A 25,738-nucleotide genomic window follows, 5' to 3' on the forward strand; every position below is an offset into this window, starting at 1 on the left:
TGGTTCAAGTGAAACGCTGATACCACCTTCGGGAGAAACTGAGGACGAGTCCTCAACTCTGCCCTATCCATATGGAAAATCAGATAAGGGCTTTTATATGACAAAGCCGCCAATTCTGACACACGCCTGGCCGAAGCCAGGGACAACAGCATGACCACTTTCCACGTGAGATATTTCAAATCCACAGTCTTAAGTGGTTCAAACCAATGTGATTTCAGGAACTCCAAAAACACATTGAGATCCCAAGGTGCCACTGGGGGCACAAAAGGAGGCTGAATAGGCAGAACTCCTTTGACAAAAGTCTGAACTTCAGGCAGTGAAGCCAGTTCTTTCTGGAAGAAAATCGACAGGGCCGAAATCTGGACCTTAAATGGACCCCAAATTTGAGGCCCAACGTCACCCCTGCTTGCAGGAAATGCAGGAATCGACCCAGTTGAAATTCCTCCGTTGGGGCCTTCCTGGTCTCACACCAAGCAACATATTTCCGCCAAATGCAGTGATAATGTTTTGCGGTGACATCCTTCCTGGCTTTGATCAGGGTAGGGATGACTTCCTCCGGAATGCCCTTTCAGGATCCGGTGTTCAACCGCCATGCCGTCAAACGTAGCCGCGGTAAGTCTTGGAACAGACAGGGCCCCTGCTGCAGCAGATCTTGTCTGAGCGGCAGAGGCCAAGGGTCCTCTGAAAGCATCTCTTGAAGTTCCGGGTACCAAGCTCTCCTTGGCCAGTCCGGAACCACGAGTATAGTTTTCACTCCTCGCCTTTGTATTATTCTCAGTACCTTGGGAATGAGAGGCAGAGGAGGAAACACATAAACAGACTGGTACACCCACGGTGTTACTAGAGCGTCCACAGCGATCGCCTGAGGGTCCCTTGACCTGGCGCAATATCTTTTTAGCTTTTTGTTGAGGCGGGATGCCATCATGTCCACCTGTGGTCTTTCCCAACGGTTTACCAGCATTTGGAAGACTTCTGGATGAAGTCCCCATTCTCCCGGGTGGAGGTCGTGCCTGCTGAGGAAGTCTGCTTCCCAGTTGTCCACTCCCGGAATCAACACTGCTGTCAGTGCTAACACATGATTCTCCGCCCATCGGAGAATCCTTGTGGCTTCTGCCATTGCCCTCCTGCTTCTTGTGCCGCCCTGTCTGTTTACATGGGCGACCGCCGTGATGTTGTCTGATTGGATCAGTACCGGTTGGTTCTGATGCAGGGGCCTTGCTTGGCTTAGGGCATTGTAAATGGCCCTTAGCTCCAGAATATTTATGTGAAGCGAAATCTCCTGATTTGACCACAGTCCTTGGAAATTTCTTCCCTGTGTGACTGCACCCCAGCCCCGAAGGCTGGCATCCGTGGCCCCCAGGACCCAGTCCTGTATTCCGAATCTGCGGCCCTCTAGTAGATGAGCCCTCTGCAGCCACCACAGCAGAGACACCCTGGTCCTTGCCGACAGGGTTATCCGCTGTTGCATCTGGAGATGGGACCCGGACCATTTGTCCAACAGGTCCCACTGGAAAGTCCTTGCGTGGAACCTTCCGAATGGAATTGCTTCGTACGAAGCTACCATTTTCCCCAGGACTCGTGTGCATTGATGTACCGACACCTGTCCCGGTTTTAGGAGGTCTCTGACTAGAGATGACAACTCCTCGGCTTTTTCCACTGGAAGAAACACTTTTTTCTGGTCTGTGTCCAGAATCATTCCCAGGAACAGAAGACGTGTCGTCGGGACCAGCTGTGACTTTGGAATATTGAGAATCCAGCCGTGCTGTTGTAGCACTTCCCGAGAAAGTGCTACCCCCACTACCAACTGTTCCTTGGACCTCGCCTTTATCAGGAGATCGTCCAAGTACGGGATAATTAAAACTCCCTTCTTGCGAAGGAGTATCATCATTTCGGCCATTACCTTGGTAAAGACCCTCGGTGCCGTGGATAACCCAAACGTCAGCGTCTGGAACGGATAGTGACAGTCCTGTACCACAAATCTGAGGTACTCCTGGTGAGGAGGGTAAATGGGGACATGCAGGTAGGCATCCTTGATGTCCAGAGAGACCATGTAATCCCCCTCGTCCAGGCTCGCAATAACTGCCCTGAGCGATTCCATCTTGAACTTTGATATACGTGTTCAAGGATTTTAAATTTAAGATGGGTCTCACCGAACCGTCCGGTTTCGGTACCACAAACATTGTGGAATAGTAACCCTTTCCTTGCTGAAGGAGGGGTACCTTGACAATCACTTGTAGTGAATACAGTTTTTGGATAGCCACCAACACTGCCTCCCTGGCAGAGGGAGTTGCTGGTAAGGCAGATTTTAGATAACGGCGGGGGGGGGGGGACGTCTCGAATTCCAGCCTGTACCCCTGAGATACTACTTGAAGGATCCAGGGATCCACCTGTGAGAGAGCCCACTGTGTGCTGAAATTTCTGAGACGGGCCCCCATCGTACCCGGGTCCGCCTGTGAAGCCCCAGCGTCATGCTGTGGACTTACCGGACGCGGGGGAGGACTTTTGCTCTTGGGAACTGGCTGTATGCTGCAGCTTTTTCCCTCTACCTTTGCCTCTCGGCAGAAAGGATGCGCCTCGAGCCCTCTTGTGTTTATGGGGCCGAAAGGACTGTACTTGATAATACGGTGCTTTCTTTTGCTGTGGGGTAGCCTGTGGCAAAAATGTCGATTTCCCAGCCGTAGCTGTGGAAACGAGGTCTGAAAGACCATCCCCAAACAGTTCCACCCCCTTATAAGGCAAAACTTCCATGTGCCTTTTTGAATCGGCATCACCTGACCACTGCCGAGTCCATAACCCCCTTCTGGCGGCAATGGACATTGCGCTTATTTTTGATGCCAGCCGGCAAATATCCCTCTGTGCATCGCGCATGTATAAGACCGCGTCTTTTATATGCTCTACTGTCAGCAAAATATTGTCCCTATCCAGGGTAATAATATTATCCGACAGGGAATCTGACCACGCAGCAGCAGCACTGCACATCCATGCTGATGCAATCGCTGGTCGCAATATAATGCCAGTGTGTGTATATATAGCTTTTAGGGTAGCCTCCTGCTTTCTATCAGCAGGATCCTTTAGGGCGGCCGTATCCTGAGACGGTAGTGCCACCTGTTTTGATAAACGTGTAAGCGCTTTATCTACCCTAGGGGATGTTTCCCAACGTGACCTATCCTCTGGCGGGAAAGGGTACGCTGCCAATAACCGTTTAGAAATTATCAATTTCTTATCGGGGGAAGTCCAGGCTTCCTCACACACCTCATTTAATTCCTCAGATGCAGGAAAAACTACTGGTAGTTTTTTCTCACCGATCATAATACCCTTTTTTGTGGTACCTGGGGTACTATCAGAAATGTGTAATACATTTTTCATTGCCTCAATCATGTAACGGGTGGACCTATTGGAGGGTACACTAGTCTCATCGTCATCGACACTGGAGTCGGTATCCGTGTCGACATCTGTGTCTGCCATCTGAGGTAACGGGCATTTTAAAGCCCCTGATGACATTTGAGACGCTGGAACAGTCACAAGCTGAGTAGCCGGCTGTCCTATGTCGTCAAACCTTTTATGTAAGGAGCTGACACAGTCACGTAATTCCTTCCATAAGTCCATCCACACAGGTGTCGACCCCTCAGGGAGTGACAACACATTTACAGGCATTTGCTCTGCCTCCACATCATTTTCCTCATCATACATGTCGACACAGCGGTACCGACACACAGCACACACACAGGGAATGCTCTGACAGAGGACAGGACCCCACAAAGCCCTTTGGGGAGACAGAGGGAGAGTATGCCAGCACACTATATAACAGAGGGATATATAACAGAGGGATATCACTATACAGAGTGTTTTCCCCTATAGCTGCTTGTATTATATATATACTGCGCCTAAATTTAGTGCCCCCCCTCTCTTTTTTACCCTTTCTGTAGTGTAGGACTGCAGAGGAGAGCCAGGGAGCGATCCTTCCAGCGGAGCTGTGAGGGAAAATGGCGCCAGTGTGCTGAGGGAGATGGCTCCGCCCCTTTTTCGGCAGGCTTTCTCCCGCTTTTTGTGTTATTCTGGCAGGGGTAATTTACACCTATATAGCCTCTGGAGCTATATATGGTGTCAGTTTTGCCAGCCAAGGTGTTAATATTGCTGCTCAGGGCGCCCCCCCCCAGCGCCCTGCACCCATCAGTGACCGAAGTGTGTGGTGTGCATGAGGAGCAATGGCGCACAGCTGCAGTGCTGTGCGCTACCTTGGAGAAGACAGTAGTCTTCAGCCGCCGATTTTCCGGACCTTCTTGCTTCTGGCTCTGTAAGGGGGACGGCGGCGCGGCTCCGGGAACGGACGACGAGGTCGGGTCCCGTGTGCGATCCCTCTGGAGCTAATGGTGTCCAGTAGCCTAAGAAGCTCAAGCTACCACCACTTAGGTAGGTTCGCTTCTTCTCCCCTTAGTCCCTCGCTGCAGTGAGCCTGTTGCCAGCAGGTCTCACTGTAAAATAAAAAACCTAAACTATACTTTCTTTCTAGGAGCTCAGGAGAGCCCCTAGTGTGCATCCAGCTCGGCCGGGCACAGAAATCTAACTGAGGCTTGGAGGAGGGTCATAGGGGGAGGAGCCAGTGCACACCAGATAGTCCTAAATCTTTCTTTAGATGTGCCCAGTCTCCTGCGGAGCCGTCTATTCCCCATGGTCCTTACTGAGTCCCCAGTATCCACTAGGACGTCAGAGAAAAAATATATATAACACTATGGGTTATGTCTCTTTTTATACACATAATCCACTGTGGAGTTTTGGCTGGATATGGACATCTGACAAAATGAAAGATATCCAGCATATAAACTATAAAGAACATATTTCATGTATGGGTCTACACAACTTAAACAGTCCGTTGTCACTGCGATTTACCTCTCTAGATCGTACTTAATCACGATGAGATGAAATTTCATATTTGTGATCATCCAACAAGGGAGTTGTGTAAAGATCCAGCACTCCAAATCTTCACATACACTTTCAATAAGCATCTTTCTGGTATGCATAAATATGGGTTGGGTTCGATATGCCGGCAGTTAGAATACTGACCGCTGCATCCCAATGGTGATAATCCCTACAGGGTCAAAGTAAGTATACTTACCTTTCTGCAATGTCCCCATTACCCTAAGCCTCCCCGTGTAGTGCCTAAACCTAATCCTCCACCCTCCCTAGCAACCTAACCCTCCCCGGGGGTGCCTAAACCCAACCTCTTCCTCCCTAACCCTCCTCCAGCAACCTAAACCTACTTTCCCCCTCCAGGTTACTTCTCCGGCAGCCCAGTAATTACTCGTTTGGTATCCTCGCTGTTGGGGATTCCAGTGCTGGGTTTGTGATCCTAGTCTGGATGACGGCGCCAGCATTCTGAGCTGGTTTAGGATTGCGGTGTCGATAATTTGACAGCCGGTATCCCGACCGGATCCTCATAAGTATATACAGACATGAGTTGCACTAACTTTTACGGACATATATTACACCATTTGGTGCTTGTTCTATCTCCACCACTTTCTACTACACTACCCTACCTGGCGATGTGCTGAAGAACAGATAGATACCCTCTAAAAAGTGATTGGGAGAAGTGTTGTACAAGTTACCCCATTTGGGGGACTTAATTTTAATAACTAATTCACATGGTTAATTCTTTATTGCAACACTGTACCTACAGAAGTTTTCAAGTGTAAAAGATGTAGCACCATGCCCATTTCTAGCACTTTCAAGAAACAACTTTATGAGAAGCTCTCCCTTAATCTGCATATTTAAAACCAATTTAGGGAACAGACCCTTAAACCAGCAATGAACAACAGCTCAAAACCCCCTGAAGGCTTGGCATTGCCATCACAGTTAAATTCCATATGGCAGACAGATAACGGTTGTTTGTTCCTCAACAAAAAGGAGTGAGCCACACACCCTCAAAAGACAGAGAAAACATCTCCTATTCATCCCAAGTTTTCCACTCCTCTCCATCTGGAGATAGGTACGCTACAATCTTGTGTAAAGGAGTTTATGATGACGCATTGGATCAAAATCCTATAAACCATCAACCACCCTAGACCGGTTAGTAACAGACTAAAACAAGGGCAACAGAAATAAAGCTTAGACATGTGAACTATAGGTTGGATTATCATTCACTGCCTCCTAAAGAGTGCAGGCTATACAGCACTTCTAATGACAGAAGGATAAAGTGAAGAAAATACACCTAGCGCAGAGAAGAGTAAAGAGTTATGGATCGGATGATTGCAAGAAAATAGTAAAAAACAACTTACAACAAAAAAATGTCAAATTAGTCCTAAAATGTATACATTGTATTAATATGCAAATTTGGCTTAAAAAACATTAGCCCTCTCCATACCATCTTTGATGAGTATGCCACGCCTTACCTGGCTCTGACGCACAAGTGAATCCCGCTCAAACAATTTGTCCATGATCATTTTCTCACTGGCATTTGGTGCCTAAACCAACAAGAGAGAATAAAAGTATTAAGTAAAGTTACCAAAGAAAACTTCATAATTTTCAGTTACACAAAGATATAAATGACCACAAACAAATTACACTAGACAATAAAGAAAAAAAAAGAAAAGAAAAGAAAAAATAGGATTTTGGTACTTACCGGTAAATCCTTTTCTCCTAGTCCGTAGAGGATGCTGGGGACTCCAAAAGGACCATGGGGTATAGACGGGATCCGCAGGAGCTTGGGCACACTGAAAAGACTTAAAACTGGGTGTGAACTGGCTCCTCCCTCTATGCCCCTCCTCCAGACCTCAGTTATAGGAACTGTGCCCAGGAGAGACGGACATTTCGAGGAAAGGATTTTTTTTTTTGTGTAAACTAAGGGCTACAAACATACCAGCCCACACCACAACCATACCGTACAACTGGAGTAACAGTAAACCAGATAACAGTATGAATAAACAACAGCAACAAGCTGAAACCAGAAATACACAACCAGTGTATAAACCAAGTGAACCAACAAGAAAACACTGCAAGTAACAGTCCGCACTGGGATGGGCGCCCAGCATCCTCTACGGACTAGGAGAAAAGGATTTACCGGTAAGTACCAAAATCCTATTTTCTCTTACGTCCTAGAGATTGCTGGGGACTCCAAAAGGACCATGGGGTTTATACCAAAGCTCCAGACCGGGCGGGAGAGTGCGGACGACTCTGCAGCACTGACTGAGCAAACGCAAGGTCCTCATCAGCCAGGGTATCAAACTTAAAGAACTTAGCAAAAGTGTTTGAACCTGACCAGGTGGCCGCTCGGCAAAGCTGTCAAGCCGAGACACCACGGGCAGCCGCCCAAGACGAGCCCACTTTCCTGGTAGAATGGGCTTTCACCGACTTCGGCACCGGTAGCCCGGCCGAAGAATGAGCCTGCTGAATCGTACTACAAATCCAGCGTGCAATAGTCTGTTTTGAAGCAGGAAGACCAATCTTGTTAGAAGCATACAGGACAAACAGCGCCTCAGTTTTCCTGGCAACAGCCATTCGGGCGACGTAGTTCTTCAAAGCCCTCACCACATCCAGAGACTTTGGAACTGCCACAGCATCCGTTGCCACCGGCACCACAATAGGTTGGTTAATGTGAAACGAAGACACCACCTTCGGTAAAAATTGTTGACGAGTCCTCAATTCTGCCCTATCTGAATAAAAATCAAGTACGGGCTCTTACGAGATAAGGCCGCTAACTCAGACACTCGCCTGGCAGACGCCAGCGCCAACAGCATGACTACCTTCCAGGTGAGAAACTCCAACTCAACCTTACCCAAAGGTTCAAACCAGGAAGACATGAGAAACTGTAAGACCACGTCAAGATCCCATGGGGCCACAGGGGGCACAAACGGAGGATTGATATGCAATACTCCTTTCACAAACGTCTGAACCTCTGGAAGGACAGCTAATTCCTTTTGAAAGAAAATAGACAATGCCGAAATCTGCACTTTGATGGAGCCCAATTTCAGGCCTGCATCAACACCTGCCTGCAAAAAATAAGATTATACTTACCTGTAAATCTATTTCTCGTAGTCCGTAGAGGATGCTGGGGACTCCGTAAGGACCATGGGGATAGACGGGCTCCGCAGCAGACATGGGCACTTTAAGAAAGAATTTAGTTCCTGGTGTGCACTGGCTCCTCCCTCTATGCCCCTCCTCCAGACCTCAGTTAGAGAAACTGTGCCCAGAGGAGATGGACAGTACGAGGAAAGGATTTTGTTAATCCAAGGGCAAGATTCATACCAGCCACACCAATCACACCGTATAACTTGTGATAACTACCCAGTGAACAGTATGAAAACATCATATCATCAGTTCAAGACCGATGCAACTATAACATAACCCTTATTGAAGCAATAACTATATACAAGTATTGCAGAAGAAGTCCGCACTTGGGACGGGCGCCCAGCATCCTCTACGGACTACGAGAAATAGATTTACCGGTAAGTAAAATCTTATTTTCTCTAACGTCCTAGAGGATGCTGGGGACTCCGTAAGGACCATGGGGATTACACCAAAGCTCCCAAACGGGCGGGAGAGTGCGGATGACTCTGCAGCATCGATTGAGCAAACATGAGGTCCTCCTCAGCCAGGGTATCAAACTTGTAGAATTTTGCAAAAGTGTTTGAACCCGACCAAGTAGCAGCTCGACACAGCTGTAGTGCCGAGACCCCCCAGGCAGCCGCCCTAGAAGAGCCCACCTTCCTAGTGGAATGGGCCTTGACTGATTTTGGTAATGGCAAACCAGCCGTAGAATGCGCTTGCTGAATCGTGTTACAAATCCAGCGAGCAATAGTTTGCTTTGAAGCAGGGGCACCAATCTTGTTGGATGCATACAGGACAAACAGCGCTTCAGTTTTCCTGACTCTAGCTGTTCTGGCTACATAAATTTTCAAAGCCCTGACCACATCAAGTAACTCGGAATCCTCCAAGTCACGTGTAGCCACAGGCACCACAATAGGTTGGTTCATATGAAAAGATGAAACCACTTTTGGCAGAAATTGCGAACGGGTCCGCAATTCTGCTCTATCCATATGGAAAACCAAATAGGGGCTTTTATGTGACAAAGCCGCTAATTCAGACACTCGCCTAGCCGAAGCCAAGGCTAATAACATGACCACCTTCCACGTGAGATATTTCAACTCCACCGTTTTAAGTGGTTCAAACCAGTGTGACTTTAGGAAACTTAACACCACGTTAAGATCCCAAGGTGCCACCGGAGGCACAAAAGGAGGCTGAATATGCAGCACTCCCTTTACAAAAGTCTGAACTTCTGGGAGAGAAGCCAATTCTTTTTGAAAGAAAATGGATCGGGCCGAAATCTGGACCTTAATGGAACCTAATTTAAGGCCCAAATTCACTCCAGTTTGTAGGCAGTGAAGGAAACGACCCAGATGGAATTCTTCCGTAGGAGCATTCTTGGTCTCACACCAAGAAACATATTTTCGCCATATACTGTGATAATGTTTTGCTGTTACTTCCTTCCTAGCCTTTATCAGCGTAGGGATAACCTCAACCGGAACGCCTTTTTCTGCTAGGATCCGGCGTTCAACCGCCATGCCGTCAAACGTAGCCGCGGTAAGTCTTGGAACAGACAGGGTCCCTGTTGCAACAGGTCCTGTCTTAGAGGAAGAGGCCACGGATCTTCTGTGAGCAGTTCCTGCAGATCTGGATACCAGGTCCGTCTTGGCCAATCTGGAACATTGAGGATTGTTCTCAATCCTTTTCTTCTTACTATCCTCAACACCTTTGGTATGAGAGGAAGAGGAGGAAATACATAGACTGACCGGAACACCCACGGTGTCACTAGGGCGTCTACCGCTACTGCCTGAGGGTCTCTTGACCTGGCGCAATACCTCTGTAGCTTTTTGTTGAGGCGGGACGCCATCATGTGTATCTGTGGCAGTTCCCACCGACTCACAATCTGTGCGAAGACTTCTGGATGAAGTCCCCACTCCCCCGGGTGTAGGTCGTGTCTGCTGAGGAAGTCCGCTTCCCAGTTGTCCACTCCCGGAATGAACACTGCTGACAGTGTGCGTACATGATTCTTCACCCAGCGAAGAATTCTGGTGGCTTCCGTCATTGCCACTCTGCTCCTTGTGCCGCCTTGGCGGTTTACATGAGCCACTGCGGTGATGTTGTCTGACTGGATCAGAACTGGTCGGTCGCGAAGTAAGGTCTCCGCTTGACGTAGGGCGTTGTATATGGCCCTTAGCTCCAGGATGTTGACATGAAGACAAGTCTCTTGACTTGACCAAAGACCGCGGAAATTTCTTCCCTGTGTGACTGCTCCCCAACCTCGGAGGCTTGCGTCCGTGGTCACCAGGATCCAGTCCTGAATGCCGAATCTGCGGCCCTCGAGAAGGTGAGCACTCTGCAGCCACCACAGGAGCGACACCCTGGCCCTGGGGGACAGGGTGATCAACCGATGCATCTGAAGATGTGATCCGGACCACTTGTCCAGTAGGTCCCATTGGAAAGTCCTCGCATGGAACCTGCCAAAGGGAATGGCCTCGTATGAGGCCACCATCTTTCCCAGGACTCGAGTGCAATGATGCACTGACACCTGTTTTGGTTTCAATAGGTTCTTGACCAGAGTCATGAGTTCCTGGGCCTTCTCTATCGGGAGATAAACCCTCTTCTGGTCCGTGTCCAGAATCATGCCCAAGAAGGGCAGACGAGTCGTAGGAACCAACTGCGACTTTGGAATATTGAGAATCCAGGCCTGTTGCTTTAACACTTTCAGTGAAAGAGATACGCTGTTCAGCAACTGCTCTCTTGATCTCGCTTTTATGAGGAGATCGTCCAAATACGGGATAATTGTGACACCTTACTTCCGCAGGAGCACCATCATTTCCGCCATTACCTTGGTGAAAATCCTCGGGCCGTTGAGAGACCAAACAACAACGTCTGAAATTGGTAATGAAAATCCTGTACCACAAATCTTAGGTACGCCTGATGAGGTGGATAAATGGGGACATGAAGGTACGCATCCTTTATGTCCAGTGACACCATAAAATCCCCCCCTTCCAGGCTTGCGATGACCGCTCTTAGCGATTCCATCTTGAACTTGAACCTTTTCAAGTATAGGTTCAGAGATTTTAAATTCAATATGGGTCTGACCGAACCGTCCGGTTTCGGGACTACAAACATGGTCGAATAATAACCCCTTCCCTGTTGAAGGAGGGGAACCTTGACCACCACCTGCTGAAGATACAATTTTTAACACTATTTCCCTCTCTTGGGGGGGGGGAAGATGGTAGGGCCGATTTGAAATACCGGCGAGGAGGCACCTCTTCGACTTCCAGCTTGTAACCCTGAGACACAATTTCTATTGCCCAAGGATCCACCTGGGAGTGAACCCACATGTGGCTGAAATTCCGAAGACATGCCCCCACCGGGCCCGGCTCCGCCAGTGGAGCCCCAGCGTCATGCGGTGGATTTTGTAGAGGCCGGTGAGGACTTCTGTTCCTGGGAACTAGCTGCGTTGTTCAGCTTCTTTCCTCTGCCCCTACCTCTGGCAAGAAAGGACACACCTCGGACTTTCTTGCTTCTTTGTGAACGAAAAGGACTGCATTTGATAATGCGGTGCTCTCTTAGGCTGTGAGGGAACATAAGGCAAAAAATTTGACTTCCCAGCTGTAGCTGTGGAGACCAGGTCCGAGAGACCTTCACCGAACAATTCCTCACCCCAGTAAGGTTAAAACCTCCATATGCCTTTTTGAGTCGGCATCACCTGTTCATTGCCGAGTCCACAGGACCCTTCTGGCAGAAATCGACATAGCGTTTATTCTAGAACCCAGTAGACTAATGTCTCTTTGAGCATCTCTCATATATAGGACAGCGTCTTTTATATGCCCCAGGGTCAATAATACAGTATCCCTATCTAGGGTATCCAATTCCTCAGATAAGGTATCCGTCCATGCCACTACTGCACTACACACCCAGGCCGACGCAATTGCCGGTCTTAGTAAGGTACCCGAATGTGTATAAATGGACTTCAGGGTAACCTCCTGTTTGCGATCAGCAGCATCTTTGAGGGTAGTCGTATCCTGGGACGGCAGGGATACCTTTTTGGATAAGCGTGTTAAAGCTTTGTCCACCCTAGAGGAGGATTCCCATCGTAACCTATCCGTTGGCGGGAAAGGATACGCCATAAGAATCCGTTTGGAAATCTGCAGTTTTTTATCTGGAGATTCCCAAGCTTTTTCACATAACTTATTCAGTTCGTGTGAGGGGGGAAAAGTTACCTCAGGCTTCTTTTCCCTTATACATATAAACCCTCGTGTCAGGGACAGGGGTTTCCTCTGTGATGAGCAAAACATCCTTTATTGCTATAATCATATATTGAAGGGATTTAGCCAATTTTGGCTGTAACTTTGCATCATCGTAATCGACACTAGAGTCAGAATCCATGTCGGTATCTGTGTCAACAATTTGGGATAGTGGGCGCTTATGAGACCCTGACGGTCCCTGCGACATAGGGTCAGGCATGGGTTGAGACCCTGACTGCCCCAATGCATCACCCTTGTCAAATCTTTTATGCAAGGAATTAACATCATCATTTAAAAACCTTCCACATATCCATCCAATCAGGTGTCGGCGCCGTCGGCGGAGACACCACATTCATTTGCTCCCGCTCCTCTCCCACATAGCCTTCCTCATCAGACATGTCGACACAAGCGTACAGACACACCACACACACAAGGAAGGTCCTTTCTGAAGACAGTTTCCCCACCAGGCCCTTTGCAGAGACAGAGAGAGAGTATGCCAGCACACACCCCAGCGCTATAATATCACAGGAATAACACAGTTACTTAATGTTAACCAGGTAGCTGCTGTATGTTATAGTTTTTGCACCTAATTATGTGCCCCCCCCCCCCCCCCCCCCTCTCTTTTCAACCCTCTTCTACCGTGTATCAGCAGGGGAGAGCCCAGGGAGCTTCCTTTCAGCGGTGCTGTGGAGAAAAATGGCGCTGGTGAGTGCTGAGGGAGAAGCCCCGCCTCCTCGGCGGCGGGCTTCTGTCCCGCTTAAACAGTAATTTTGGCGGGGGCTCATACATATATACAGTGCCCAGCTGTATATATGTGTTCTTTTTGCCAATATGAGGTCCCAAATGCTGCCCAGGGTGCCCCCCCCTGCGCCCTGCACCCTTACAGTGACCGGAGTATGCGAGGTGTGTGGAGCAATGGCGCACAGCTGCAGTGCTGTGCGTTACCTCTAGTAAAGATCATGAAGTCTTCTGCCGCCTGTAATGTCTTCTTTTCTTCTCATACTCACCCGGCTTCTGTCTTCCGGCTCTGCGAGGGGGACGGCGGCACGGCTCTGGGACGGACGGCGAGGGTGAGATCCTGCGTACCAATCCCTCTGGAGCTAATGGTGTCCAGTAGCCTAAGAAGCAGGACCTAGCTTCAGAGAGTAGGGCTGCTTCTCTCCCCTCAGTCCCTCGATGCAGGGAGTCTGTTGCCAGCAGAGCTCCCTGAAAATAAAAAACCTAACAAAACAGGAGAGCTCACTGAAAAGCACCCAGCTCCTCTGGGCGCAGTATCAAACTGAGGTCTGGAGGAGGGACATAGAGGGAGGAGCCAGTGCACACCAGGAACTAAATTCTTTCTTAAAGTGCCCATGTCTCCTGCGGAGCCTGTCTATCCCCATGGTCCTTACGGAGTCCCCAGCATCCTCTAGGACGTTAGAGAAAGTGGAGAAAACGACCCAAATTAAAATCTTCCGCATGAGCCCTTTTAGTCTCACACCAGTTAACATACTTCTTCCAAATACGGTGATAATGTTTCGCCGTAACCTCCTTCCTAGCCTTAATGAGAGTAGGAATGACCTCCCCGGGAATACCCTTACGAGCTAAGATCTGGCGCTCTACTTCCATGCCGTCAAACGCAGCCGCGGTAAGTCTGGAAACACGCATGGACCCTGCAACAACAGGTCCTCTCTTAGAGGAAGCGGCCAATGATCTTCCACAAGCAGTTCCTGAAGATCCAGATACCAGGCCCTTCTTGGCCAATCTGGAACGACGAGAATCGCCAGAACCCTTGCTCGACGAATGATCCCCAGTACCTTTGGAATGAGAGGAATTGGAGGGAACACATACACCGACTTGAACACCCACGGAGACACCAGGGTGTCCAACGCACTGGCTTGGGGGTCTCCTGACCTGGAATAATACCTCGGGAGCTTCTTGTTGAGACGAGACGCCATCATGTCGATCAACGGAATTCCCCAACGCTTCGTCACCTCCGCAAAAACCTCTTGGTGAAGAGCCCACTCTCCCGGATGGAGATCGTGTCTGCTGAAGAAATCCGCTTCCCAGTTGTCCACTCCCGGTAGGAAGACTGCTGACAGGGCGCTCACATGTTGTTCCGCCCAGCGAAGGATTCTTGTGGCCTCCGCCATCGCCGCTCTGCTCCTTGTTCCGCCTTGACGGTTTATATGTGCCACCGCTGTGATGTTGTCTGACTGTACCAGTACAGATCAACCCTGAAGAAGGCTTCTTGCTTGTAGCAGGCCGTTGTAAATGGCTTTTAACTCGAGAACATTTATGTGGAGACCCGCTTCCTGGAGCGACCATCTCCCCTGGAAGTTTCTACCTTGGGTGACTGCACCCCAGCCCCGGAGACTTGCATCCGTTGTCAGAAGTACCCAGTCCAAGACACCGAACCGGCGTCCTTCTAGGAGGTGAGAACTTTGTAGCCACCACAGGAGAGAAACTTTGGCTCTGGGAGATAGACTTATCTTCCGGTGCATGTGCAGGTGAGACCCGGACCATTTGCTCAGCAAGTCCCACTGAAACACCCGGGCATGAAACCTGCCAAAACGGAATGGCTTCGTACGCCGCAACCATCTTCCCCAGAACCAGAGTACAGTGATGGATGGACACACTCTTCGGCCTCAGAAGTTCCCTGACCATCGACTGCAGTTCTAGAGCTTTTTCTTCTGGAAGAAATACTCTCTGTAACTCCGTGTCCAGAATCATGCCCAGAAAAGACAGCCGAGTGGTCGGAATCAACTGAGATGTCGGCATATTTAACACCCAACCGTGCTGTCGCAGCACCGACAGCACCAAATTTACACTCCTTAGCAACCTTTCCTTGGACCTCGTCTTTATCAGGAGATCGTCCAAGTACGGGATAATTGTAACCCCTTGTTTGCGAAGGAGAACCATCATTTCTGCCATGACCTTGGTGAAAATCCTCGGGGCCGTGGAAAGCCCAAACGGCAACGTCTGAAATTGGTAATGAGAATCCTGTATCGCAAACCTGAGGAAGGCCTGATACGAAGGAAATATCGGGACGTGTAAGTAAGCATCCTTTATGTCGACTGACGCCCAAAAATCCCCCCCTTCTAGGCTGGAAATTACTGCTCGAAGAGATTCCATCTTGAACTTGAAAACTTTCAAGTATGGATTGAGGGATTTTAGATTCAGAATCGGTCTGACCGAACCGTCCGGTTTCGGCACAACAAATAGGCTCGAGTAGAACCCCTCCCCCCGTTGTGATGGGGGAATGGGAACAATGACCCTCTGTTGACACAATTTTTGTATCGCTGCCAGCACCAGCTCTCTGTCCGGAAGAGACACTGGTAAGGCCGAAATGAAAAACCGGTGAGGGGGCACCTCCCGAAACTCCAGTTTGTATCCCCGAGACACAATCTCTAGGACCCAAGGATCCAGGTCTGATTGAATCCAAACCTGACTGAAGACTCGCAGACAGCCCCCCACCGGTCCGGACTCCCCCAGGGAAGCCCCAGCGTCATGCGGTGGACTTGGTAGAGGCAGGGGAGGACTTTTGGTCCTGGGCGCCCGACACGGCAGGCGACTTCCTTCCCCTTCCTTTACCCTTAGAAGCGAGGAAGGACGAACCTTTTCCACGCCTGTATTTATTGGGACGAAAGGACTGCATCTGCCGATGTGGTGCCTTTTTGTGTTGTGTGGGAACATAGGGAAGAAAAGGAGGACTTACCCGCCGTCGCGGTAGAGACTAGGTCCGCCAAGCCGTCCCCAAACAAGACATTACCTTTCAAGGGTAAAGCTTCCATAGCTCTCTTGGAGTTGGCATCCGCATTCCATTGATGGATCCACAACGCCCTCCTTGCAGATATTGACATGGCATTGGCTCTTGATCCCAAGAGACAAACATCCCTCGCCGCATCCTTCAGGTAATCTGCAGCGTCCTTGATATAACCAAGAGAACATTATCAAGGGTATCCATATCATTAGCTAAATTCTCAGCCCATTTAGCAATAGCACTACTCACCCACACCGACGCCACAGCAGGTCTGAGCAATGCACCCGAATTAGCGAAAATGGACTTCAGAGACGTCTCCAGCTTGCTATCCGCCGGATCCTTGAGAGCCGCCGTGTCAGGAGACGGAAGCGCCACTTTCTTAGACAGACGAGATAGAGCTTTGTCAACATTTGGAGACGACTCCCATTTTTCCAGTCATCCGAGGGGAAAGGATACGCCATATAAATCCTTTTGGGAATCTGCCACCTCTTATCCGGCGACTCCCAAGCCTTTTCACAAAGAGTATTAATTTCATGAGAGGGGGGAAACTTCACCTCAGGTTTTTTCCCTTTGAACAAGCAAATCCTTGTTTCCTGCACCGCCGGCTCATCAGAAATGTGTAAAACATCTTTTATAGCCACAATCATGTACTGAATACTCTTCATTAAACGTGGATGCAAAGCAGCCTCAGAGAAATCTATCTCTGAATCAGAGTCCGTGTCGGTATCAGTATCTACCACCTGAGTAAATGGCCGCTTTTGCGAACCCGATGGGGTCTGCACCCGAGACAAAGCCTCCTCTATGGACTTTTTCCACACCTGCGTCTGTGACTCAGACTTATCCAACCTCTTTGATAAAGAAGCTACATTCGTATTGATTGTACTTAGCAATGTGAGTAAATCAGGTGTCGGCTGCGCCGACAGGCCCAAATCCAGACCCGCATCCGCTGCCCCAACAACCTCCTCCGGTGAATAACATTCAGCCTCAGACATGCCGACACGTTTAATCGACACACAGAATGTCTCAGCTAGGGGACAGGCCCACAATGAAGCCCAGATAGAGGACACAGAGGGAGTATGCCAGCTCACACCCCTGCGCCCTAATATCCCTATAAGGGATATATTTGACCAGCGCTGCTTTAACTATAACAAATGCACCACACTGCGCCCCCCCCCCCCCCTTAGAATAGATCCCCGTTACTTGCGAGGAGCCGTGGAGGTCCCGGGCCAGCGTCTCCTTCAGCCGCGTGTGGAGGAGAAAAAATGGCGCTGTGAGCTGCGCGGCTAAGCTCCGCCCCTTCCCGACGCGCTTCAGCCCGCCAGATTTGAAAAGTTGAATATGCCGGCGGGGTCTGCGACACTGTGCCGGGGCACCGAAAAGGCTTCAGCTGGCTCCCGGACCCCAGTAACCTGCTGCCCAGGGCGCCCCCCCCCCCAGCGCCCTGCACCCTGTGAGCGCAGTCAGTGATAGTGTGCGGGAGCATGGAGCGCAGCGTTACCGCTGCGCTGTACCTGGTTACTGAAGTCTTCTGCCGTCCTGAAGTCTTCTGTTCTTCTCATACTCACCCGACTTCTTTCTTCTGGCTTCAGTGAGGGGGGTGACAGCGTGGCTCCGGGAACAAGCAGCTAGGCGCACCAAGTGATCGAACCCTCTGGAGCTAATGGTGTCCAGTAGCCGAGAAGCAGAGCCCTTAAACTAAGTAGAAGTAGGTCTGCTTCTCTCCCCTCACTCCCACGCTGCAGGGAGCCTGTAGCCAGCAGGTCTCCCCGAAAATAAAAAAGCCTAACAAAAGTATTTTCCAGAGAAACTCAGGAGAGCTCCCCTAGTGAGTGTCCAGTCAGTCCTGGGCACAAAGTCTAACTGAGGTCTGGAGGAGGGGCATAGAGGGAGGAGCCAGTTCACACCCAGTTTTAAGTCTTTTCAGTGTGCCCAAGCTCCTGCGGATCCCATCTATACCCCATGGTCCTTTTGGAGTCCCCAGCATCCTCTAGGACGTAAGAGAAAAGTTATTGTCAGCTGAGAAAATCCAGGTGTATTAGCTATTGTATAATGTTTAAAACCTAAAACAGTAGGATGGACATAACGTTAAGTGTGTGTGTGGATTCTGAATCAGGAACTAAAGTTATGCCCATCCGACTGTTTTAGGTTTTAAACATTATACAATAGCTAATACAGTGACCGATTACTTGTAATTATTCTGATATTCATTAGTCAAATTTTTCTGTCATATCACCATGAAAAGTAAACGAGCCTGTGACAACCATCCACACAACTTCTGCTACATCTGTTGACGATTTACACCTTGGAATCAACGTAAAAACCTGGCTACAAAAGTGACGACTGCTTACCGCCACTACTTTGGTGGTAAAGTTGGAGAGCAAAACAAATGGTGGAGACATCACGTGCTCTACTGTGCGTAACACAGGAATGACGCAATGACTAAGAGGTAAAAGGAAGGCTACCCTTTTTCAGTGCCCATGATATGGCACCACCACCTCAACTTCTTCCCACCCAAGCTAGGTGCAGTTAGCGATGAACATTGTGAGAGATTTCATCAAGAAATTTCTTTAATAGAAACAAGATATCAAGGTCGCTTTGACCCCAATATGATGGGTGACTTTTGCTGGTTTCTGTACAGGGAAACAAATACAACACATAAGCACAAGAGGAAGTCCTTACATTTTTTTATATGTTCATCTAATGTGTAAATATATTTTATATGTAACCCAAGCTGTTTGATAATTTTTGATGTTTAAGTAAAATAATGCTGCTTAAAATGTAAATTTTGAGTAAATTAGGAAACTATATTAAAAAAAAAAAAATTCGATTTCAGATTTGGAATCAGCACACCCAAATTATCCTAGAACATAAAGCAGGAAAACAAAGAGTTGGGCGGGCACCCAGCATCCTCTACGGACTACGAGAAAAGGATTTACCAGTAGGTAATTAAAATCCTATTTTCTCTTACGTCCTAGAGGATGCTGGGGTCAACATTAGTACCATGGGGATGTACCAAAGTTCCCAGAACGGGAGGGAGAGCGCAGAGGCAGAACTGATTGACCAAACTTTAGGTCCTCAGAGGCCAAAGTATCGAACTTGTAAAACTTTGCTAACGTGTTCGACCCAGACCAAGTAGCCGCTCGGCACAGCTGTAAAGCAGAGACACCCCAGGAAGCCGCCCAGGAAGAACCCACCTTACGACTAGAGTGGGCCTTAACAGATGTAGGACACGGCAATCCTGCCGTAGAATAAGCATGCTGGATAGTGAACCTGACCCAGCAAGATATAGTCTGCTTAAAAGCAGGATACCCAAATTTCTTGGGATCATACAGGACAAACAGAGTCCGATTTTCTGTGACGAGCAGTAGTTCTCTTCACATAGATTCAGAGCCCTTACAGCATCCAAGGACTTTGATGAAATTGAGGAGTCAGTAGCAACTGGCACCACAATAGGTTCGTTGATATGAAATGCCGAGACAACCTTCGGAAGGAACTGCTGACCGGAGCTCAGCTCTATCTTCATGGAAGATTAAGTATGGGCTCTTACAAGACAAAGCCCCAACTACGGCACACGGCCGAAATCTGGACCTTTATGGATCCCAACCGCAGGCCCATAGCCACACCTGCTTTCAGCAAGAGGAGAAAATGTCCCAGTTGAAACTCCACCGTAGGAAACTTCTTGGACTCACACCAAAGACACATACTTTTTCCAAATGCGATGGTAATGTTTAGACGATACTCCTTTCCTAGCCTGTATCAGGGTAGGAATAACCTTGTTCGTAATGCCCTTCCGAGCTAAGATCTGGCGTTCAACCTGCATGACGTCAAAAGTAGCCGCGGTAAGTCATGATAAGCGAACGGCCCCTGCTGCAGCAGGTCCACCTGCAGAGGAAGAGGCCTCGGCTCTTCCAGCAGTAGATCCAGAAGATCCGCGTACCAAGCCCTTCTTGGCCAGTCCGGAGCAATGCGGACTGCCTGAACTCCTGTTCTCCTTACGAGCTTTAGAATTCTTGGAATGAGTGGAAGTGAAGGAAACGCGTACACCGACAGGAACACCCACAGAGTTACCATGGCGTCCTCCGCCACTGCCTGCGGGTCTCTTGACCTGGAGCAATACCTCCAAAGTTTTTTGTTGAGGTGGGAGGCCATCATGTCTATTTGAGGAACTCCCCAAAGATTTGTCACCTCCGTGAACACCTCTGGATGGAAGCCCCACTCTCCTGGATGGAGATCGTATCTGCTGAGGAAATCCGCATCCCAGTTGTCCACTCCCGGAATGAAGATTGCTGACAGCGCCACCGCATGCTTTTCCACCCAGATGATGATGATTTTTGTTACCTCTGACATTGCAGCTCTGCTCTTCATTCCGCCTTGTCTGTTTATGTAGGCCACTGTCGTCACATTGTCCGACTGAACCTGAATGGCCTGATCTTGCAGAAGATGTGCTGCTTGCAGAAGACCGTTGTACACAGCTCTTAGTTCCAGAATATTTATTGGAAGACCGGATTCCAAGCTTGATCACCTTCCTTGAAAAGGTTTCCCCTTGAGTGACTGCGCCCCAGCCCCGTAGACTTGCATCCGTGGTTAGAAGGATCCAGTCCTGAATCCCGAACCTGCAGCCCTCCAGAAGGTGAGGCATTTGTAGCCACCAGAGGAACTAAATATACGTTATGGTAAGAACTTACCGTTGATAACGTGATTTCTCTTATGTCCACAGGTATCCACAGGATAACATTGGGATATTGTCAAGCGACAGCGAAAATGGCACCAACACGGTCACGAGCTTTCTGGCCTCCCAGGACACATTGGGGACTTCACCATATAATCCCGCCCACCGACTCAGTCAAATCAGTTCTTTCCACATCGATTTTAGGCAGGAAGATCAGGTAGAGACCTGTTTAGGCGATAAGAACACACATGCACACCCTTCCATACAAGAAGGAAGAGGTTTTAGTGATTGTCTAGATCCTCAAATCAGATGCGTCAGGGTGGGATCCCTGTGGACATAAGAGAAATCACGTTATCAACGGTAAGTTCTTACCATAACGTAGATTTCTCTGGCTGGGTCCACAGGATTACATTGGGATTCCCAAAGCCATTTTAGTGGTGGGGACGCTCCTGATTGAACAGGAGGACCTTTCGCCCGAAGTCTGGGTCATGAGAGGCAAAAGTATCCAAGGCATAATGTCTAATGGATGTGTTTATGGAAGACCATGTGGCTGCCCTACATATCTGTTCTGCTGAAGCACCCTGTTGTGCTGCCCAAGAAGGACCTACCTTACGTGTAGAGTGTGAAGAGACATTAGCTGGAATAGGGAGATCTGCATGAGAATAAGCTTCTGATATTACCATTCGGAGCCATCTCACCAGCGTCTGTTTACTAGCAGGCCATCCTCTTCTATGGAATCCGTAGAGGATGAAGAGAGAATCTGTTTTTCTGATGGCACTAGTACGATCTATGTAGATTCTTAAAGCCCGGACCACGTCCAGCGACGCTTCTCCCGCTGAAAGTCCCGATACCTGAAAAGCTGGGACTACAATTTCTTCATTCAGGTGAAACCTTGATACCACCTTTGGAAGATAACTAGATCTCGTTCTGAGAACTGCTCTGTCTGGAAAAAACTTAGGAAAGGAGACTTACATGATAATGCTCCTAAATCTGACACTCTTCTGGCGGACGCCAAATTTCTCCAGGGTCCTCTGTTTGAACCACTTAAGAGAGCAGATCTTAAGAACTAAATTCAAATCCCAGGGAGCTGCAGGAGGAACAAATGGAGGTTGAATATGTACTACTCCTTGAAAAAACGTACGTAAATCAGCAATTTTTCGCTGAAACCATATAGTTCACGCTGATACTTGAACCCTCAAGGAAGCAACTTTCAAACCTTTATCCAATCCTGCTTGAAGGAAATCCAAAATCCTGGACACTTTAAAAGATCTCGGATTGAAATTTTTTCCAGTACACCAATGAATATAGGCTTGCCATATTCTATGATACACACGGGCCGAAGAAGGCTTTCTTGCTCTAAGCATAGTTTGGATTACTTGTTTCGAAAATAATTTAGCCTCTAAGATAGAGGTTTCAACAGCCACGCCGTCAAAGACAGGCGATCCAGATGACTGTGACAACAAGGACCCTGCATTAGCAGATCTGGACGTTGAGTGAGCAGGATCGGCGCTTCCAAGGACATTCTCAACAGATCTGTGTACCAATGCCTTCTAGGCCAAGCTGGAGCTATTAGAATCATTGCTCCTCTTGCTGGTTTTATCTTTCTCACTGCTCTGGGTAACAGATATCGGAGAGAACAGATACGCCAGCTGAAACCTCCATTCTACTGACAGTGCGTGCGTCTACAAGGACCGCTCCTGGGTCCCTTGTTCTTGATCCGTACCTTGGAACTTTGTTGTTTAGACAAGACGCCATAAAGGTCTATCTCTGGTAGACCCCATCTGTTCACCAGTGTCTGAAACACTTCTGGGTGTAGTGCCCATTCGGTTTCCTGAATGGTGTGCCGACTGAGAAAATCCGCTTCCCAGTTTAGTACACCCGGGACAAATACTGCTGACAATGCTGGGAGATGGAGTTCTGCCCATCTTAGAATGGGAGTTACTTCCTCCATCAGTCTCTTGCTGTGAGTACCTCCCTGATGATTGAGGTATGTTACTGCCGTCGCATTGTCTGAGCGAATCTGGACTAGTCTTCCCTGCAGACTGTCCTTTGCCTGAACTAGAGCCAAGTAAATGGCCCTTATTTCTAACAGATTTATTGGCAGGCGACTTTCCCTTGCGGTCCATTTTCCCTGGAACCATAGGCTTCCGAGTAACGCACCCCAACCCTGCAGGCTGGCATCTGTTGTCAGGTCTTGCCACTCTTTTATCCAAAAAGGGTCTCCCCTTGTTTAAATGGTCTGTCTGTAGCCACCACGCTAGAGACCTTTTTACGCTTACTGGAAACTTTTTCATCTGCTTTTTTATCGTCTGATGATTTCCGTTCCATTTGGTCAGAATAAAGGTGCTGCAATGGTCTGGAATGGAATTGAGCATATTCCACCATGTCGAAGGTTGATACCATCAGACCCAACAGTCGCATTGCTGCATGGACTGACATAGTCTGGGCGTGCAACGCTTCCTGAGCCATGACCTGCACCTTGACTATCTTTTTCTCTGGTAGAAGAACTTTCTGTAGGTCTGAATCCAATATGGCCCCCAAATGAACCATCCGCTGTGACGGATTCAGGGACGACTTTTCCCAATTTATGAGCCACCCGTGTCTCTGTAAACAAACTATCGTCTGTTGAAGATGGCTCAACAGTAAATCTTGCGAATGTGCTAAGATTAACAGGTCGTCTAAGTATGGGAATATTCTTATCCCCTGTTTGCGCAGACAAGCTGCCATAACCACCATGATCTTGGTAAACACCCTGGGTGCTGTAGCTAGCCCGAAGGGCAGAGCTTGGAAATGAAAATGCTCCTGAAGGATGGCAAACCTGAGGTAACACTAATGCAACAGTGCTATAGGCACATGTAGGTAAGCATCCCGCACATCCAGAGATACCATGTAATCTCCCGGTTCCATAGCCAACATTATGGAGCGTAACGTCTCCATGTGGAACTTTGGGATCCAAATGTATTTGTTCAACATTTTCAGATTGAGAATTGGTCGATCTGACCCATTTGGCTTCTGGATTAGAAATAGATTAGAGTAAAACCCCTGTCCCCTTTGTGATGGAGGTACTGGGGCAATCACACCTGACTGCAGTCATTTTTGGACTGCTTCTCGCAGGGCATTGGCCTTTGAAGCTATACGAGACGGGCTGGTGCAAAAAAATCTTTGAGGAGGCTGCCTCCTGAATGGGAACCCATACCCCTGAGATACTACCTTCTGTACCCAAGCATCTGTTGTTGACTGTTGCCATATGTGTGCAAAATGAAGGCGTCAGCCCCCAACCCTGGAATCCTCCAGGCGGAGGCCCGTCTCTTCAGGCTGACCGTTTCTGTTCAGGCTTGGAAGCTGGCTTCTTGCTAACCCACTACTTCCTACCCCTGGATTTAAACTGGGGTTGCTTAGGCTCCTCTTTAGCTTTGCCAACGAAAAGAGCGAAATTTTAAACCCTTGGACTTAGGGTTATAGGTAGCCGGAAATCTGACCTTCTTCGATTCAGCCTCTGATTCTAGGATATCCGATAAAGGTTTTCCAAATAATATATTACCGACAAAAGGCAATGCTTCCAATGCTTTCTTGGATTCCGCATCTGCCTTCCAGGTCCGTAGCCAAACTGCTCTGTGAGCAACTACCGTCAAGGCTGAAGCTTTAGAAGCAACTGTACCAACATCAATTGCTGCTTCTTCCAAATACTGGGCAGATTGTCTTAAACGGCAAAAACGATCCTCTTGCTCCCTAGTAGGAGACGGGATGTCATTCTCTAGTTCCTCTATCCATTCGCCCATTGCCTTTGCTACCCAGGCCGGAGCCATAGCAGGTTTTACCACTGCTCCTACTAGAGAAAATATATTTTTCAAAAGGCTCTCTACCCTTCTGCCTGTGACATCATTTAGTGAGGTAGATGACAGTGGTAAAGCATATTTATGCACGATTCGCAGAACATGTGCATCTACTTTTGGAGGAACTTCTCTTTTCGAACAATCCACAGCTGGAAATGGATAATAAGAATCCCATCTTTTAGAAATCTTAAACTTTTTACTGGGCGCCGCCCAAGACTCATCTATCATTTCCGTCAGCTCATCTGACGCTGGGAATGCAGCTTTCACTGATTTTGTTCGTTTAAATACAGGTGCTTTAGCTTTTAACACTGTCTTGGCTGGCTCTTCCAACGAGAGAACAGCCTTCACAGCATTAATAAGATCAGCTACATCTTCTAAACTAAAACTCTGCGACTGATCATCATACGGAGTATTCGAATCTATTGTATCATCATCCGATGTATCATCTTGTGTAGTCTGCCACATAGACGTATCTGTCTTAGTCTTACCTGTCCCTTGGTTGCTTGTAGAGGCTACTGGAACCAAACCATAGGAAGGGAGCTGCATGTATGGGTTCATAGTGTAACCTAACCCTTGAGGTGGTGCTACCGGAGTTAACCTGTCCGCTATTGAAGACAGAGTCTTTGCGAACATATTCCATGGTGGCTCTGTTGGTGGTTGAACCTACTCCTGTTTTTTACTTCGCTGAAAAGCGAAACAGTTTGCACACAAACACTCATAAGTGACCAATTGATTCATATCAATTACCCCTGACTTACAAGATAAGCATGTTAGGGCTGTAGGAGTGCTTGATAAATTCTCCTCATCACTTTTGCCGCTCACAGACATGGTAATAATCTGTTATAGACTACACAATTTGTGACTGAAAATCACCCTACCTGTAAGTATATAGAGGTGAGATCAATCTGACCACAGTGCACCTGATTTGAGGGTCAGAACAGGACTGACATTACACAGAAAAGTCAGCACACATACTAGCAGTCAGTCACATGTTAAAGCATTAGACATTGCCATATGAGAATACAACCTCCATAACAACTTATACTTAAGTAGGAAAATTGTACTTCTGTTTTTAACTGGCTCTTTTTTCAACATAACATGCAGAAAACACAGTAATATACAGGTCTCATATGCAATAGGTACTAAAAATTAACAATTCATACTAAGAGGTAGAGAGAATTTTTAGTACTGTATACCCTGCCTCCGGAGAGCGGGATACAGGGAG

The 25,738-nt window shown here is 48.3% G+C and overlaps 1 protein-coding gene across 2 annotated transcripts in view; it reads right to left on the reverse strand.

The window, feature by feature from the left end:
* The window catches only part of NUP107 (nucleoporin 107), a 186,346-nt gene that overhangs the window by 81,967 nt on the left and 78,641 nt on the right, over positions 1–25,738 (reverse strand). For both annotated transcript variants that reach the window (XM_063927509.1, XM_063927510.1), the window contains exon 9: positions 6,387–6,458. In XM_063927509.1, coding sequence (XP_063783579.1) covers positions 6,387–6,458 — 72 coding nt within the window. The remainder of the gene's footprint in view (positions 1–6,386; positions 6,459–25,738) is intronic.

The sequence above is a fragment of the Pseudophryne corroboree genome, chromosome 6 (genome assembly GCF_028390025.1).
Source record: "Pseudophryne corroboree isolate aPseCor3 chromosome 6, aPseCor3.hap2, whole genome shotgun sequence".
Taxonomy (NCBI): Eukaryota; Metazoa; Chordata; class Amphibia; order Anura; family Myobatrachidae; genus Pseudophryne; species Pseudophryne corroboree.